An 18,524-nucleotide genomic window follows, 5' to 3' on the forward strand; every position below is an offset into this window, starting at 1 on the left:
TGTGATGCAAGGGGAGGAGCCCAGCAACGCAAGCTCTTGTCGAAACTGAAACTGAATGGATTCAAGCTGCCCGATCTAATTAACCAGTTTACAGGAAATGCGAGGGATAGAGAAACATGTTATACATCATCAAAATTCAGAAAGAGGAAATTCTAAAGGCAAATGACCTAGTTTCCTCAACAAATAAATGGCAAAGAGAGAAACCAGGAGTGGGAAATGTTGTAGATTAGGTGAAACTTAAGAGGCCTATGAAACAAACGCCTTCTTTGTGAGAACTTTGGATTCTTACTCTAGCAACCCACATGAAAAAAGATACTTTTGAGGCAATTGGGGACATTTTAACATGAACTAAGTATTATTATTATTATTTTTTTTTTTTTGAGGAAGTTCTGCCCTGAGCTAACATCTGCCAATCATCCTCTTGTTTTGCTGAGGAAGCCTGGCCCTGGGCTAACATCGTGCCCATCTTCCTCTTCTTTATATGGGATGCCGCCACAGCATGGCCTGACAAACGGTGCATCGGTGCTCGCTGGGATCCGAACCAGCGAACCCCGGGCTGCTGCAGCAGAGTGCGCGCACTTAACCGCTTGCGCCACCGGACCGGCCCCTGAACTAAGTATTAGATAATATTACATAACACATAGTTATTGCTGGTTAGAGTTACACACTGGTTTAAATGATATAATGTCTGAAAATCTCTTTTAAATACTCCAGGAAAAAAAAATGGGGGAATGTTTTTGTAGATGAAACAAATAGGCAAAATTTTCTAACTTTTGAAGCTGGGTGATGGGTACATGAGAGTTCAATATAGTATTCTTTCTACTTTTAGGTATATTTAAATAGTTTTACAAAAGGTTTAATGGTTAGAAAATAGTATTTTTATGAACTAAAACAATATACAAGACAATTTGGAAAAGAGGAAAATGAAGTCAGAAAAAAAGTTCGATGCCTATTAGTGTATGAGGTAATAAAGGTGAGAGGATAGAAAAGGAAGGGCAAAGAACATTGAGATGTTTTGGAGGCCAAATCAATAGGACACTGCGAAAGGAAAGCTAGATAAAGGAAAAGGTCGAAGATGATACCAAGTTAAGCTTAGGTGACTGGGTGAGTGATGCCATTAATTAATATGTGTTGAGTGAGTTATTAGGAATAATACTAATTGCTTTTAACATCTCCTTTTCTTAACCCCACCAGGCTCTCTTCTCAGATATCAATCTTAATGATCCCGGAAAGGGAAGGGATAGAGAGGAATGCCATGTTAGGAAAGCAGAAATGCTGAACCTGACTGCAATTTTGAGCTTTTTGCAATAATAGAGACTACATGGGGCAGAAGGGCAAAGACCAGGGTCCCAATTGTGTACACAGCCTTTACATGGAGGAATGGCTGCATGATGCTGAGTCAGCAGCCAGTAGGGAGGACTTCCATGAAGGCTCGGGGCCCACCAGGAGCAGCACAGCCCAGCAATCACACCCTGGGGACCAGTGCTCAACAACATGGAATCCCCAGAGGAGCACGGTAAAAATTGTGACAACCAGGGATGAAGGAACCCCACTTTGGGGCTTCAGAAGCTTGGAATTTTTGAATGATCCTATGGAAGAAAGATAGGTGGGGGCCCAGAGCAGGCTTAATCTGATTTAGGGAAATAAGTATGACACAAAGTCAGTGATCATCAAATATTTCACATGCCTCTCTCCATTCCCCAGCCTCCCTTGCAGTTAGGTTGGAATTATGTGACCAGTTCTGGGTAATGGACCATGAATGGGAGTGACATGTGCTCCTCCATCCCTCTCCTCCCAACATAACACCCTTTAAAGCTGTTTGTTCCAGATGGAGTTGCTACAAGAGAGTGGAGAGTCACCTGGCCCAAATCGAACTTCATAATGGTGAGAAATAAATCTTTCTTGTTTTAATTCACTAAGATAGTGGTGTTTTACTATTGCACCAGTTAGCTTTAATTACCCCAATTAGTATGGAAGTAAACAGCATATATTGTATGCCCTGGTTAGTAAAAGGTATACCCAGTAAATGTAACCATCCTCCACTCAGAGCAATACAACAGGAAATGAGCTGGTTTGAAGTAAGATACAAAGTTCAATTATTAAAAGTGGGAAATTTATATCTAGAGTTTAAGAGAAATAGAAAATAATTAATCATATGCATAGAAGATACCATTGAAATCATGGAAATGCTTGCTATCTCCAAGGGAGAGAGAGGTACAAATAGGAGGTAAGAGAAGATAATGAAGGAAAAGAAGACGTGGACCTTCAAGGTAATCCTTGGCATGGAAATTCCAGTCCAGGGAAGGAGCATGGAGGTATGAAACGTTTTTACATGCTGAGATGAGTCCTTGAAAGGTCATATGGAGGAAAGCTAGCCTACTGAGCCCCTCCCTGCAGGACTGTTATATGAGAAAGAAATAAACTTCTTTGTGCGAAGCCGCTGAAATTCATTTGTTACTGCAGCCTCTCTAGCCTAACTACTGCAATTGCTGCTACTGCCGGTTCTAGCTGCGGCAATACACTGCCTTAGCTGCTATCTGGGGATGAAGAAGTGACCACCAAAATTACTGGATGCCGGACCATGCTCTGCTGCCAGATCATCACTAGCAAAATGGATGTGTCCCATGCCGCTGCCTCTCTCCCACTTAATTCAGTTCGAAACTCAAGCCACACACCTGTGCATTTCATGGGATGAATTTCATAAACATCTGTAACGGTAGCTGCAAAGGGGTCTCGGAAGTGTAGTTTTTAGCATTGGTACCCCAGCGGATGGAACAGATTAAGGTGAACTAAGTTTTTCTAGGGAAACTAAGTAATTCTCTCAGGACTGTTCTACTCTCATAGAATTGGGAGATATCATGTAGAAGCCATAGAATGCTCAGAGAAGTGGCTTGCCAGCATCTCTCCCTTCCAGTGGTGATGACTATGAATCTCACTGCTTATTTTAACCATACAGTGCCTTTCTAAACATCTCTGTCAATCAGATGAAGTCTGAATATTCAGTGGCCTATTATTCTATTGTCAGGAGACCACATGTGATACAGAATGTACTAGTATGAGGCTTCGAATGTGCCATTTCATACCACTTTCCCATTTTGAGGAGTTCTACTTCCCTTTTTCAAAGAAAAAGTCAAAACTTTCCAATTAACCTTGGTAGAGAGCACCCTATGTCACAGTGTCCAGAAGAATACTTACTTATTGAGCACCCACTGTGTACCAGACTCTGTTCAGGGTGCTAGGGATACAATAGTGATGAGAATAACAACCTGGTTTATAAGGTTCTTACCTTCTGGAGACTTTATGTCATAAAAGATTTTCTGCTTTTGATAAAGTAAATGAATATGGCTATGAAAGACATCTGAAAAATCATAATCTCTTATTCCATAATCCAAGGTGACTTTACTAAAAAGAGATCCTTGAAAGGAGGTGCAAAGCAGACATGAGTGCTGGCCTTGGGAAGTAGGAAAGGTGCTCTTTTTAAAAGTTTTGCTAAGTCTCTACTGCAGACATTGTTGGTCCCCACTCATCCCTTTGACCTACCCAAAAGATCACTTGCAGATAGTGCCTGTAAATACCAAAGGCTTCCTGTGTCTCTCCTGGGGCTTTCTCTGGCTGTGCTAACTGTCAGGGAGTCAATGCCCTAGGGTGTTACTCTTTTTAAAGGATAATTTTCCCAAAAAAAAGGTAAAATCATGACTTTCATACAAAAATAAAATGAACAAGTGTCAAAAATTTTATTTAAATCACTGTGTGATGAGGTAACTAATAAGATGTTCCAACCGGTTCAAAGGAGAATTCAAAGCACCACTCGTATATGTGAAGACAAACAATGCTGAGATGAATTTACAGATAGAAGCAAAACTGGTCAATATCCACAGGTAATAGTCAATTGTATTCACTGCATGTCTATGGATAAGAATTATCTGCATTACTATCTATTTTCTACAACTTAGACTTATAAAATAACAATGGACAATGAAAGACAAAGCTCGCCTGGATAAATGGGCTAGGTGAAACATCCACTAATAGTTCAAACTCATTCACAATTTTTTCAGACATTTTCAACCAATGAGGAATAGGATTTGGTGGATATATCACCGCTTCCTTGTCCTTTAATGAGATAATTCTGAGATGTGTTCTACAAGTTTCTTAGAGCGTCCTCAGTGGGAATGAACCCCAGTGGCCCACGGCAGTAAATTATTTATTAACAAAACTTGTATTTGCCTTCCTCCCTTCCCTAGCTCACTTCATTCCCTCAGAGTACTTCCTGGAATAGGCTCTCAAAAAAATTGCTTACACCCAATCCTTGTCTCATGGCAGGCTTTTGAGGGAACCCAAACTAAAACAGGTTCCCAGTTCATGCACTTCATCACTATTCATAGGTTGAGAGAGATTTTTTGTCTTCAGAAACTCAATAAATGAGAAATGGCAGGTTCCATGAAAGGATCAGCCCACCCTCCCTCCTGGACCTGGAAGCTTGCCCCAACTGACCAGCATGGTTTCCTAACAAAGAGCATTAAACAAAGCTAACTCAAGACAGTACTAAACTTGTCTGTGTATATTGGGAACACTGAGGTCCTGGGAACACTGAGGTCAATATGGAACCTTGTAGAATTCACAGATGTACCAACAGTAACTAGTTTGTTTGGACATTTGCTGTTACTGCTGCGTCTGCTGCTAGTGGTCCACTTCCACCAACACATCCAGCCTGAGAGTAGAAGGCCATGATACCAGTAAATAAATGGCAAGCAATAGGATATATTGGAGCATATGAGGAAGCCATTTTTGTCAAACTAATTCGGCCTGACCTTGTTTTTCCAAAAGGGCCTGTGGCCTTTGAACATGCATTGTATATCTGCTTTAAGCAATTAACATGTCCCAAAGGCAAGAACAAATGCCCTTAAGATAAGGATGCAACATCCCCCACGTTGGCATTTCCTTAAGGATAAGCATTTCTCTCTAGGCTAGGATTTGATTGCTGTGCTCACCCTGTGACCACCCAACTTGAGACAACAGACCTGCTACCTGCTGCGCCCATGGACACAGCAGACCTGATACCTGCTGTGTCCGTCAATCGCTGTGCCAACAGGGCAATGTCGCGACTATTGTAAAAGGGATATTGCAGTCTTATGTGATACATGCTCTTTGATGGTATATAACCACTCTGTACCCCCCACTTCTTTGGAGTGCTCCATTCCTTTGTGAAAGGACTCTCCCGGGCTAGATGGTCCTCAAATTTGGCTCATAAGAAAGTCATCCTAATTTTGATTTATGGATTGGTTATGGATTATTTGTGTCAACAATACCCATTCACAGACCCAAAACAAGGATGCTGTATATTAACACATAAAAGTATATTCCCCTGGGCCATACCTCTGAGAAGGAAAAAAGGCAAGTTTTGTCCTGAAAAAAAGTCTAGGGGCTGACCTGGTGGCAGAGTGGTTAAGTTCGCATGCTCCACTTCAGTGGCCTGGGGTTCATGGGTTTGGATCCCGGTCGCTGACCTACACACCGCTCATCAAGCCATGCTGTGGTGGCATCCCACATACAAAAGAGAGGAAGATTGGCACAGACATTAGTTTAGGGCCAATCTTCCTCACCAAAAAAAAAAAGTCTACAACACCTTTTAATTTTCAAATTGTGTTGACTACAGCAGGTGGTTTGGCAAGATATGAGCCGTGTTGATTCCATTCTTTGGAACCTTTCATCTCTGAATTCCGTGTTAGATGTTAAATGATGGTCCTTAAAAAACAGAAAAATCCCATGCTAATGAGGAGTTATCAACAGAGTTCTGAGGAACCTTCTACTTTGTAAATAGAATCAATGCCATCTCTGTATCTGCCCAATCTAAAAGAAGCAAAAACACAGGAGTCATTTCACTTCTTCATGTTGGAAAAAAAATGAATATAGCTCAAAATACAATGGTTATCTTGCCTATGTCCCAAGAATAAAAATAATTTAGTTTAGTTTTTTAGGAATGCACAGTATTTTGAAAATTATTAAAATGCTTTTCTTTTTTGCCTTTATGACTATATGATGTTTATATTTTCCATGGAACTGGGGGTAAGGGATAATTAGAATATTCCAGAAGGAATGAAGAGAGCTTCTGACATTTAAAAATGGGATTTTATGGCAAGACAATAACCTTACAAGCCAGGCAATTGTCTTTATAAAGGGCTGTGTAAATTGCTTTATTTCCACCTTGAGAACATTAAGGGCCAGACTTTGCCAGCCAGATCATTGCAGTTTTGTGTAAGGGAAATCCGGACAGGAGGAGAAAGGGCTGATAGCCTACCTATTCTAATATCAAGGGGTTGTGTGAAAGAGGGATTGAGAGAGAGACAGAGAGAGAGGTTGGGAGGCTGATTAGGTAAATGAGGATTACAGTAAGGACAAAAGGGGGGTTTTGCCCCTCCCTCTACCATTTCCCTTTTCAGACTCTGGAAAGAGATCACCTCTCAAGGATCCCCGTTCTCCAAGGTTGGGCACAGCCAAATACACTTAGTGAACAGTGTGTGTGATGCCGGCAACCACCAGAAATTGTATTGCCCCAGCAACTAAGGGGCAGTGCTGGGACAGCTGGAGTCTTCAGCTGCTTCAGCAGTATGGTCAGTGGAGAGCAAGTCTGTTGCTAGAACAGGAAAACCACCTGCGGGGTGTTCTCTGCGCTGGCTTAAATCTTGGTGGGGATGGCTGTGGTCCCGGACTGTACCTCAAAGAGATTGGACACTTCCCTCTCTCCAAGACAGGTTGTCAATTGTTTCTCCATCTCATCTTGCGCTCCCTTCCAGCTCCCCACTGCCCCCCTCAAGAGAAACAAAACTTCAGCCTTGTTCTGGGGCAGAGCTGATTGTATTTAGAATACCGTTCTTGGCATTCACATTCCAGGAGAGCTCTGACCTTTCCTGATTCTTCTACAGTCCCTTTGCCCCCAAATACACTTACCTTCAAAGGAACCTTCTTTAGTCAGCCTTTAGTAACTAATATAATAAATGACCTATTATAATGCTAAAGAATTAATGAGGCTGAATGCTGGAAGGGGTGCAGTAATTTGAATCTCCTGGAGAGGTTTCACACTTTACTTGCCCCAGCCCCAGAGATTCTGGTATAGCTTTCACACCCGCATTCTCACCCCACAGGGATGCGAGCGGGCTGTGCTTTTTGAAAAAAAGCTTCCAGTGAGTGAGAGAATGATGACCTCCAGGGAGAACCACTAGTTTAGAGTTTGCTGTATGATGACAGAAAAGATGTGCATTTTTAGTGCAATCACTGAAATCAAAAGAAGGAATAATTGTGGAATTCTGGAACAGGCTAGGAAGAGATTTTTGCAGTGAGCCAGCAAAATGTCCCTGTACTAGTAGGGCTCCCTCCTCAGGGGGCCCGCAATGCCAGAGATGCCCTAGTCTGTGGTAAGTCTCTCCACCACTGTTTATAAGATGTATGGTCACCAGTTGAGTCTACATGGTGTGACTTCGTGGACTCAGATTGTACTGACGTGGATGAGCTAAGATAGGTTTCTGTCTGTCCTCAGTTCTTGTTAGAATGCAAGTATTGAGCCTATAAGGAAAAAATATGAACCTCCGTGAGTTAAAAATGAATGCTAGAGTCATAGTCAGTGAAATGTACTAAAAAGTTCGTAAGCTGTGGATTGTCCAAAAATGATATCAAGTATGATATGGTTTCATGAAAAAAAACAGATTGCAAAACCAAAGGTAATGTGATCCTCATTGTGCATTAATATGCAGATAATGTCTATGTTTTGACAGTGTGTAAGGGGAGCACATGGAGGGGGTGTGAGCAGAGATGGGGGGATGTGAGGGTGGGGGGTTACATGGAGAGTATGTGTGGAGTGTGGAAAGGAGCGTGAGGTGTGTGGGGAGTGTGTACGCACGTGTGTGCATGCTCTCACAGTCCTGGACGCAGTGGAAACTATAGTGGGTGCCCAGACTTCCAGAACCTAAAAGATAGGTATTGAAGGCAAAAGGGGAATGGAAGGGCTCCATCCCCTCCCACTCTGAGCCTCCCCAGAGTAAAACTTGATGTTTAAGAGCAAGGATTTGGAGTCAGACCTGGTTTTAAATCCTAACCCAACCCTCCCTAGCTGAGGGATCTTGGACAAGTTATTTAACCTCTTGACATCACTTTCTCATCTGTAAAATGAGGATGTTTCTTAGCATCCATAAAGGGCTGAGCACAGTGTGACACAGCAGATATTCAATAAATGATAACTTAAAAAAATTCTAGCCCATTGCTCAAAATGGATCCCAAAAGAAAATTGCACCATGGCAACAAACTAATCTCTAACAAAGCAATTTTTAAATACATCACATCCACATTCTACAGCTTCTTTATTTTTAACAGGTTTTTTTTTTTTTGGAGTGGGAGACCAGCATTTACAAACAATTCTTGATTACTTATGGCTCTTGGGACTAAAAATAGAGTGACACAAGAAATCCACAGAAGGATAGTCCCCACTGACTTCAACCTTTGACAAGCATTCTCACTTGTAAGCAGATAAGCTGGCTGGAGCTTTCCCCCTGACGGTGCCTGCCCCACCCTCTAACTAGGTGCCTGGAGGCTGAGAACTGGCCCCCACTCCCAGCAGGAGCAGCTCAGCAAGAGCGCTGAGTGCAATCTGCCCTGCAGGCTTGGTGAGAAATTTGCAGCTGGAAGCCTCAGCGCCTCTTTAGCCTTCAACATCAAAATCAATCATGATTTTAAGCATTGTGGGATTTTCTTGTAATTATTGGAGATTTAGCAAATAATTACTTTGGAATTATAAAGCAAATATCTAGCATAAATATGAGACCTACGTTACTTCACAGATTACCTAGAGAGCTTCTTAAAACCATTAAAAAAGTAATTCTGAGATCTTGGTCACAGTCACCCAAAGATTTCCTCCCCCTGCTGCAAGCAAGTTCCTGCTGTAAGTTAGGGACGGTTACTGAGTATTACAAGAATAATGCAAAATTGTTTATGTTCTTAAAAATAAAAGTAGTACACAGCCCTCATTTTTTTTTTTTTTTTTTTTTGGTAGCCTCTATAGCATTTCCCTGCTGATGCTATTCTAGCTGTGGATTACTCTGCTTGAATAGTGCTGAAATTCCCAGCACTTCTAACTGCTGGCTTCTTCACAGGAAAGACTCCCTAAGCCAAGGCTGGCTGCATCAGGAGGGCCTCAGGCTCTGTGGGGAGCCTTCTTGTGGTTATCATAGCTGACACCACCAATGCCCTCTAGTATATTCATGGGCAGAGGAAACACAATCGTGGAATTCTTCTCTGTGGCCACGGTGGTTAAGGTTTGTAGGTAACACAGTTGGAGGGCTATGGGGGACTCGGCCAGCACCATGGAGGCTGACTTCAGAGATTTAGAAGCATTCATTTCTCCTGCTGCTGCAAGGACCTAAAACGACAGAAATGAAAGAGTTCAGAAATAAAAGTTTACAACTGTGATAGTGCTTTCTTTTTCTGAGTCTGTACTGAGACCTCACTCCCAGCCCCGCTTTGCCATACGTGTTTCATCTCCTTCCTTCTTTGGCAAGAGTTTCACATCCTAATGTGACTACAGAATTTTGAGGGGGTCGCAGGAAGCGGGAAGATATTTTACGAATTATGAGTCCCTAGACTTCATTTTTGCATAAAATGAAAGCACTGTCTTTAACCCAGTCAAATACAGGGCCCTCCCCCCAGTGATGCTCTTCATCATTTTGGAGCCTCACCATCGCTGCGTTAGTTTTCAGAGAAGTCTGAAATTCAAGGCCTCTAATTGCCTTTTTTCCTGTCATTTTTACTTATCATAGGAGAGTTTTGAATTTTATTCTGTTGCCAGCTTAGTCTCATTCTTAGAATGTAAGCATTGTTTCAAGTTCTCTCTGCTCTTGATTTCAAGTAGCAGCAAGTGGCAGCCTGATAACACTTGCTTGTTGGAAATCTCTTAAGTACTGGGCTCCTCTTCTAGTTCTCAGAATGCCCAAGAAGAATTTGGAACTCAGCTGCCCCATCCATGGGAACTCACTGCCTGTGTGCAAAGCACCCTCCCATCCATCATGGGCAAGCCCACTGCTTGGAAGCTACTGGAGCTTAGCAGATGAAGCAGGGATGCGTAAGGAATGAGGGCAGAGGAAAACCTTCATTGGCTTACAAGTAAGATTCTGAAGAGGGTACAGGAAGGGCTTCTAATCTTAATTGGTTTCCGATTCTTCAGGAAACCCATCCACATAGACATGAAGGCTATAGATCCCACAGATGCAAGAACACTCGAGGCCAGGGTGTGCTTACATTTTGTAATTCTAACCTGGATTGTACTTAATCATCCCTCTTTTCATCCAGTACACTTAACACATTAGAACAAAGATGCTCAAAAGACGAGCACAAAGTTGGCTACATCAGAATCACCAGCTTTATAAAAATGCAGGTTCCTGGGCCCACTGGGACTCTGCTCACCGAGTCTGAGGTGAGGCCTGGGAACTGGTGTTTGCTGAGTTCAATTCTCTCTAGGAAACTCATGTGCAGCCAGAGTTGGGACTCACCTTGCTAAGTCACTGAGCAAGTTGCCGAGTGCCCCCTTGACCCAAGACCTGTTACCAAGCTTCCTCGAAGTACGTTAGGCTGCCCATTACCTTTTAAATCAGGGGGCAATTCTCAGTCAAAACTGTAAAACAGAAACACTTTTCTTATCAAAATAATTAAGGGAGCCTGATTTTCCATTCAAGCTCTATCCTCGTCTGCTCCAAGGTGAGCCAGCTTGCCCTCCAGTGTAGACGGAGTAGCCCTTACCCTGGCCCTTGCTTCCCGGGTGGCCTCGGCCTCAGCTGCCATGGACCTCTGCAACTGCACAGGAATCCGGACATCTTTGATTTCCACTCGGGCCACTCGGATCCCCCACAGCTCGGTGGCATCATCAAGTATCGTCTGTTTCCGAGTCAAAGGAAAGGACATTGATCAGAAGACAGGTGACGTGATGTACGTCTCTGATATGTTTTATACTGCAGGATAAATGCCTCTTCCCCTTCTTCTTTTGTGTTTACAGCATTTGCAGTGAGACAGTCTGAGGAAAGGAATAGCAGTTCTTATTGCTCACTTCCTGAAATTGAAGTGAATCCCAGGAAGGATTCGGTAACAAAACTTGATAGATCTTTTAGAGGATGGTCTCCCAGCAGGATTCACTCCAAAACCAGCCCTAATGAAATATATACTGTCCATCTAGATTTGAGCAAATACCCCAAGTTTTCCTGTTGCTGACATCAAGCAGGCAGCAATGCATGGGTTTCTCAGACAGCTGGATTTTGTCTTGGCTCTGCCATTTGCAGCTGTGAATTATTCGGCTAGTTACTTAACCTCCCTGATTCTCAGTTTTCTCACCTATTAAAGGTTTCCTTTTGGGCTGGCCCTGTGGCTTAGCGGTTAAGTGCGTGTGCTCTGCTGCTGGCGGCCCGGGTTCGGATCCCGGGCGCACACCAACGCACCACTTCTCCGGCCATGCTGAGGCCGCGTCCCACATACAGCAACTAGAAGGATGTGCAACTATGACATACAACTATCTACTGGGGCTTTGGGGGAAAAAATAAATAAAAAAATAAAAATAAAAAAATATTAAAGATTTCCTTTCAGGCCTGTCATGAGGTTTGGCAGTAACACATGTAAGGTATCTATCAGTGCCTAGCAAGGACTCAATAAATATTATCTTGAGATATTATTTTTCTTGCTCCGTTTAACCTCTGCCCTGTGGCCAGTTTTAAACAAGGTAGCAAGATACGGTTTTTAGAGCAGAAGCAGCCTAAATCAAAGATATTCTTGTCCTTTGTAAAAGCTTAAAACCATTGAGGATCTCTTGCTTGTTATCCTGGAGAGGGAGGGATGAGAAAGAATGCCTTGCAAAATAGTGAGATCACGTGGGCACTTCCCTCAAAGGGGAGGGGGCAGAGATATTACCAATGGACAAGTGATCCCTTGCCTTTCTGTGTTCCCTGTAGAAGCCCAGGAGACCCTGAGACCTCACAGGAAACCAGTGACACGACTGCAGCCGGGGAAACATCTGAGTTGTCAAACTCACAGGGCTCTTACAAATGACACGGAGAGTGATCGTGCAGAACTGATATTATCTCACAAACCCTTACAGCCTTTGCGCTACATTAGGGACTGGAGGAGATGCCAAGAAGGACCAAAGGTGAATTTCCTTCCTAACTAACAGAAGGGAGACTCAGAATGAAAATTTAATTGATTTAAGAAAATACAGAAATGTAATTGTCCATAAACTAGGGTGTGCAAGAGGTGAGCTGGATCCCTGCTACAATCTCATCAACATTTTAATTATGATGATATTAATATTGTGGTTGATATCGCTGGTATGACGTCAGATTTTCCAGGGATGGCAGGCCTGTGCTGACTCAACCGCATCCTCTTCTAACTGCCACACTCCACTGAAGCGCAGGCATACACGGCTGCGCTTCTTCTGGAGTAATCCTAGCTAAAAATAAATCTGGTCTGCGACCTCCTCAGAAAAGGCTAAAGTGTACAATGCTAATTCATAATTTTGAATGCCAAAGAAAATGGATAAAGCACGTAATTCCAAGAGCTCCTTCCTCCTACCCAGATATTTAAATTTAACCTCGTGATTATAAAGAAACAAAACCACAAACTGAAGCCCATCTGTTTAGAGCAGGGTGTGTGTGTGTGTGTGTGTACGCACGCACATGCACGTGCACATGTGTGCACACGGAGATGCTTTGAACTGCTGAGATTTGATAATCACTGAGGACTAAAATGAATGAATTAAAGATGCAGGCTGTCAGTTCCCGGTGTCTTTACCTGGATGTTATGGGCGATCTCTTCTCTGCCAGCTAAGATTTGGGACAAGGTCTGTGTTCCCAAGACATTTCTTAGAGTGGTCTGAGCCAGCAGAAACGTAGCTTGGTGGACATCGTTGACATTAGCCACGGCCGAGACAGCACTATAGATTCTGTAATAGACAACTCCATCCACTTGAGTAGTCGCAGAGTCTCTGGTGAGGATCTGGAGAGCAAGTACAGAGAAAATCACATGTTTATGACTTTCACAACCATAGACAAAGTGTCAGCCAGCTCAGGAGCCTCTCCACAGGAGGAGGGCATTAATGACAACTCAGTCACCAAAAATCCGTCCTGGCTTGAATACAACATTGTCCTAGTTGATAACAAAATTCCTACACATGTGTGGTCTGTACCTCTCCCCGTAACTTCATGTCAGGGAAGTCTTATAGCCCATAGGCAGAGGCCCTTGATTAGCCATGGTGAGAACAGGCACTTTAGTTTTAAAAGGTCATGGTAGAACCTGCTGGAATTCTCCCTTCTAAACAGAGATAGAACCCCTGTTTCCCTGATACTAGAAATATTTTTGGTTTTCAGTTTTTTTAATATATATATATATATTTGTGTGTGTGTGAGGAAGATCAGCCCTGAGCTAACATCCGTGCCAATTCTCCTCTTTTTTTTTTTTTGCTGAGGAAGACTGGCCCTGGGCTAACATCCATGCCCATCTTCCTCCACTTTATACGGGATGCCCCCACAGCACAGCCTGACAAGCGGTGCATCGGTGCGCGCCTGGAATCCAAACCCAGGCCGCCAGCAGCAGAGCACCGGCACTTAACCACTACACCACGGGGCCGGCCCCCTTATATATATATGTATTTTTATTGATGTCTTAATAGTTTATAACATTGTGAAATTTTGGTTGTACATTTTTGTTTGTCGATCACCATACACATGTCTCCCTTCACTTGGTTTTCAGTTTTTATCAGACTTGTTGAACAGCAGTGCTTCTTAGAAAACATAGATGGCACCAGAGATCGTGTACTGTATTCATATAAAGAAAAATCAATTTAGCTTTACATAGAGGCTCTGCATTAATCATTCTAAATAATGCAGCAAGGTCCTTTGGAGCAAATGAGATTTCCGGTTGTACTGTGGGAGCAGAACCTAGAACTCCCTTCTCCTGCCTAGAACTGTCTACCATGGAGCCAGAAAAGGCCCACGATAGGTCACTGAGCATCCCGAGCTCTCTCATGGCTGGGGTGAATCCTAAAGTAAGGACTGCTGTTCCCACCAGCGGCATGCAGACATCATTGTTGAGTCTTGATTGAGTTTCCTGGACCAGAAAGAAGAAAATTAACATTTACTGACAAATGTTGATTTTCTCTCTTCTCATCTCCTTTGCCCTCCCACATCATAGGTCCTACTCACATTTTCTTCCCTCTTGCTGCATCATTTGGTTATCAGAGAGTGACATGATTATTAGTAACTCTGTTTCTCTCTCCTATTGCCCAGTTACTGTTTTTGTTCATTTATTTGCAATACTTTAAGAATTGAAAAGAATTATTTAAAATCCAAATGTGGGTAGGCCCTGTACAGCATCTGCTGTTTCTCCAATACTACCCCACTTTCTTGCATCCAAACACAAAAAAAATTTAAGGCAAAGGTGAGTGATACCGATATAACTAAAAAATCTGAGAAGGGATGGAGAGGACAATACTGTCACCAACCACTGCCCTCTGCCAAATTAAATTCAGCTCTTTCATATAATGATTTATTTGTCTCTTCTGAGCATCTGCTCTGTCCTCCTCCATCCCAGCTTCTCTGCCAACTGAATCCCTTGTCTCTCCTCTCTTGGGCTTTCTCCTACCCAGTCATTCCACATCTTCTAGCCAGTCGGCCCTTGCCCCGGCTTCATTCTCATTTGGCAAAACAAAGCCCAGTAGTTTGAGAAGCCACCTAGGCCTCCTCACGCAGGTCTCTATGGGGATTCAGTTCATCTTCCCCTTTAGAGTTTAAAAACATACTGTTAAATTTCAGTTGTCCAAGTAATGGGAAAGATATCGGTTTTATTTCTAGTAACATATCTTTAACCAGTGTTACCTCTTGTGGAGGAATGTTGCAAGTAACAGTTCGGAGATCAACTTTGACAAACACGTCTATGCAGGGCAGGACCAGGATCAAACCTATGCAAAAGAAAATGTGGATTAAAATTTCACCCTATTGAAAATAACAACAACAAATTGTCTCCTAGCTATATGGTACATCATTCTCATGGGACTATAGATGTTTCTCAGATGATCTTCAATATGTACACCTATAACTTTGGGGAAAATTATTTCCTCCCATCAGTTAATGACTAAAGAAAAGTGGTTCCCTAGGAATTTAAATCTTTTGGTAAAAAGCTAAAGATCCTGGACATTTAATTTTTAGATTTTATTTTTAAAATACTCAATCTACTTCTGTCCAAGTGTTGAATTTAACAATTTAAAAGGATATTTTGAAAATTGGTCTCCCTATATTAAAGCTGTCTGTATAAAAGATTAAATAATAGATTTTTGACCTTGAATATCAGTGGCTGTCAACGTTCTCATTCATCTTCAATAGTACTGAAGGAATGTTAGAATTAAAATCTTCCCAGGATTTCAGAGTCCCTAAAACCAATGTATGGCAGAATTTACAGTTTCTCCATAGCTGTGTTCTAGTTCAAGTCAATGGCATTCCGCAATTGTAAGCACTTTTACTTCCCTCTGTGTTGAGAAGTATTTAGATTGGGCTGGGTGGGGGAAGGATGGGGAAGAAGAAAAGTCATCTGAGGATCCTATGACTCCTTAGCATTCCCCTGGTGAATGCTCTCTCTAGCAAGAATTACAAAGATTAGAACCCCAAGGGATGTCAGCAAGATGAGGACACCAACCCATTTCCATTTACCAGAAAGTTTTTGTGCTATTGTTTGTATTTTCAAAGAAGAAACAAGTTTTTAGGTTGAGTACCATGCAAAAGGCTGGTAGCATCAACAGAAAATGCTGCTCAGGTACTTTCTTTCTTTTGGTCTCTAAACCTTTCTGAGACTTGTGGTGAGAATTACTGCCTAGGGCGGCCCGGTGGCTTAGCGGTTAAGTGCGCGCGCTCCGCTGCTGGCGGCCCGAGTTCGGATCCCGGGTGCGCAGTGACGCGCCACTTCTCCAGCCATGCTGAGGCCGCGTCCCACATACAGCAACTAGAAGGATGTGCAGCTATGGCATACAACTATCTACTGGGGCTTTGGGGGAAAAATAAATAAAATTAAAAAAAAAAAAAAGAATTACTGCCTAATTTACTTCCTTTTTTGGTGCCAGGTCACTGGTTAAGATCATGGCCCTTAGAACTAGAGAGAGTTAAATCCTAGCCCTACCAATTACTAGCTTGTGACCTGGGAACATTCACCTAACTTTTCTGAGCTTCAGTTGCCTAATATATATGTAAGATGGTGGTGAAGATTAAGCATGATTCAACATGATAATGAAATAAAGCACTTAACACCATGCCAGGTATGTATTAAGTGCTCAAGAAGTGCCAGCTCTTATTATTAATACTTTTATTATTAAAGGATAATTTACAATTTACAAAAGTGGAGAGGTTTTCCATTAGCAATTTGGCTTGTTTCCCTCCGGCTCTTATGACATTCTGAGGTAACTCATTAGCCCCAGAGACATGTATGACGAGAGCAGTTATCCTGGGACATTTAGTGGTGAAATCTTCTGGGAAAATTCATTTAAAAGAGATACATTTTTCTCTAGAGTCCTCCAAGTTATAGCTCTTCTACCTCTCTCAAATCCAATTTTATTCTCATTTACAGTCTTAGCCGCACCATATGCAACATGACTAGGAAGGAGTTAACCTTGGTCTGTTATACCTCAGTTGGATGATTCTTATACTTCTGTTTTGACAAACTCATAAGAGCATCCATAATAAGTCCCTTCTGCCTTCTTTCTCTTAGATTCTTTATGAAATTAGACAAGTAGGATTATAATACTTGAAATGGCCAAGCCTCCTTCACAAGCTTCTCCTTTGAAGTTTCTCACTTATTTTTGTGTGTGTGTGTGAGGAAGATCAGACCTGAGCTAACATCTATTGCCAATCCTCCTCCTTTCCCCACCCCCCAAAGCTCCCGTAGATAGTTGTATGTCATAGCTGCACATCCTTCTAGTTGCTGTATGTGGGACTCGGCCTCAGCATGGCCGGAGAAGCGGTGCGTCGGTGCGCGCCCGGGATCCGAACCTGGGCCTCCAGTAGCAGAGCGTGCGCACTTGACCGCTAAGCCACGGGCGGCCCTCTCACTAGTTTTTTTAATGTAACAGGTATCTGAGTGCCTGCCCCAGTGCATGGCCAAGGGCAGCACACACAGAGTCACAGTGAGTAAGAGTTCCTGCTCCTGGAGATCTTACCGTCCCGTGGGCGGGAGAATGATTTTACTCAAATACTTCACACTAAGGGGCAGAAAACAAATGTTATCAGAGAAGCATAGCTAATAATCGTTGTTTTCCATGTATCTTCTAAGATGCTGTTTTTGATAGCCTCTCTTTTCAAGAATATCAGAATTTATCATGTGAAATTGCCATTTTTGTCAGTCAAAAACAAAGAGTAGGGGCCAGCCCGTGGCGTAGCCCTTAAGTGTGCGCGCTCCGCTGCTGGCGGCCGGTGGTTCAGATCCCTGGCGTGCACCGACGCACCGCTTGTCCCGCCATGCTGTGGCGGCGTACCACATAAAGTGGAGGAAGATGGGCACAGATGTTAGCCCAGGGCCAGTCTTCCTCAGCAAAAAGAGGAGGATTGGCATGGATGTTAGCTCAGGGCTGATCTTCCTCACACAAACAAAATTAATTAATTAAAAACAAAACAAAACAAATATTAGGAATTTCACATAGTTTAGCTAAATATATACCCGCAAGTTATGAGTATTAAATCAGTACCTTAGTTCTAGGGAGTTTTAGTGCCTGATACTCCCCCCCCCAAAAAAAATCTCATCCTTTTATAACATGAACAGTTTGGGACATTTTTATTCTAAGTTTGTGGAGAAAGAACAGAAATAAACACTACATTTGACAAAAAGAGTTGTACAATGGCTTCCAGGTCTGTTTCTATTAATCTACTTGCCAGGAGAGGAAATTACCTTTTACTTTTCCAGTAGGTCTTTTCAAAGAGTGAGAATGAACAACCAGCTCCTGGAATACTCTCCCTGAGTAATGTAATCATCTCCCTCTGCCATTTCCTCCCGCCTCTCGTTCTTCCGTCGTTCTCTTAGTGGCCCAGGTAATAAGTGACGTCCAGCTAGTGTAACCAGAGCCACTCTTTGCTCATGTTCACTGAAACTCTCAGAGGGAGTGTTAGGAAGCAGGTCCAGATTTCCTAAGCCTCCAATAGTGGTCTGGTGGTCACTCCCATTAACTTGCATAAGAGGACAACATCATTCAATTACAGAAAGGCTAGGGCTCCAGCTCCCTGTGAGTTTTCACTGCCTCTCAATAGGCACTGCCAGGGAAAATATTGGTGGCAGGAGTGGTGGTAATAGGTGCCCATGATCCTTGTCAGGGCAGTCCTACTTGGCCCTTTGGCTTTGTCAGCTTGGATGCGTCCCAGTCGGAATACAACAGCACGTTCATACTCCTTAATGATCTAAGAGATGAAGGGAGAGCATTTAGTCTTAATGGCTCATCAGCTCCTATAGAGAGGCCAATTTATTTCCCAGGGTATTACCTT

The 18,524-nt window shown here is 42.8% G+C and overlaps 2 protein-coding genes across 2 annotated transcripts in view; one reads left to right on the forward strand and one right to left on the reverse strand.

Annotated features, from left to right (window-relative positions):
- Window positions 1–1,812: 1,812 nt before the first annotated feature.
- LOC131409892 (phosphatidylinositol 3,4,5-trisphosphate 3-phosphatase TPTE2-like) overlaps window positions 1,813–18,524 on the forward strand; it is a 222,171-nt gene continuing 205,459 nt past the window's right edge. The window contains exons 1-2 of the transcript XR_009221073.1: window positions 1,813–1,884; window positions 2,464–3,578. The gene's annotated coding sequence lies outside the window, so the exon portion shown is untranslated. Of the gene's footprint in view, window positions 1,885–2,463 lie in introns of the transcript that reaches the window.
- Window positions 10,237–15,706, reverse strand: LOC131410402 (stomatin-like protein 3). Its single transcript, XM_058548577.1, has 5 exons — window positions 15,703–15,706; window positions 14,889–14,971; window positions 13,987–14,121; window positions 12,808–13,011; window positions 10,237–10,911 (listed from the first exon to the last, which is right to left on the reverse strand). The coding sequence occupies exons 1-5, from the start codon at window positions 15,704–15,706 to the stop codon at window positions 10,708–10,710; spliced, it is 630 nt and encodes a 209-aa protein (XP_058404560.1). The 3' UTR covers window positions 10,237–10,707.

This window comes from Diceros bicornis, chromosome 9, assembly GCF_020826845.1.
Source record: "Diceros bicornis minor isolate mBicDic1 chromosome 9, mDicBic1.mat.cur, whole genome shotgun sequence".
Taxonomy (NCBI): Eukaryota; Metazoa; Chordata; class Mammalia; order Perissodactyla; family Rhinocerotidae; genus Diceros; species Diceros bicornis.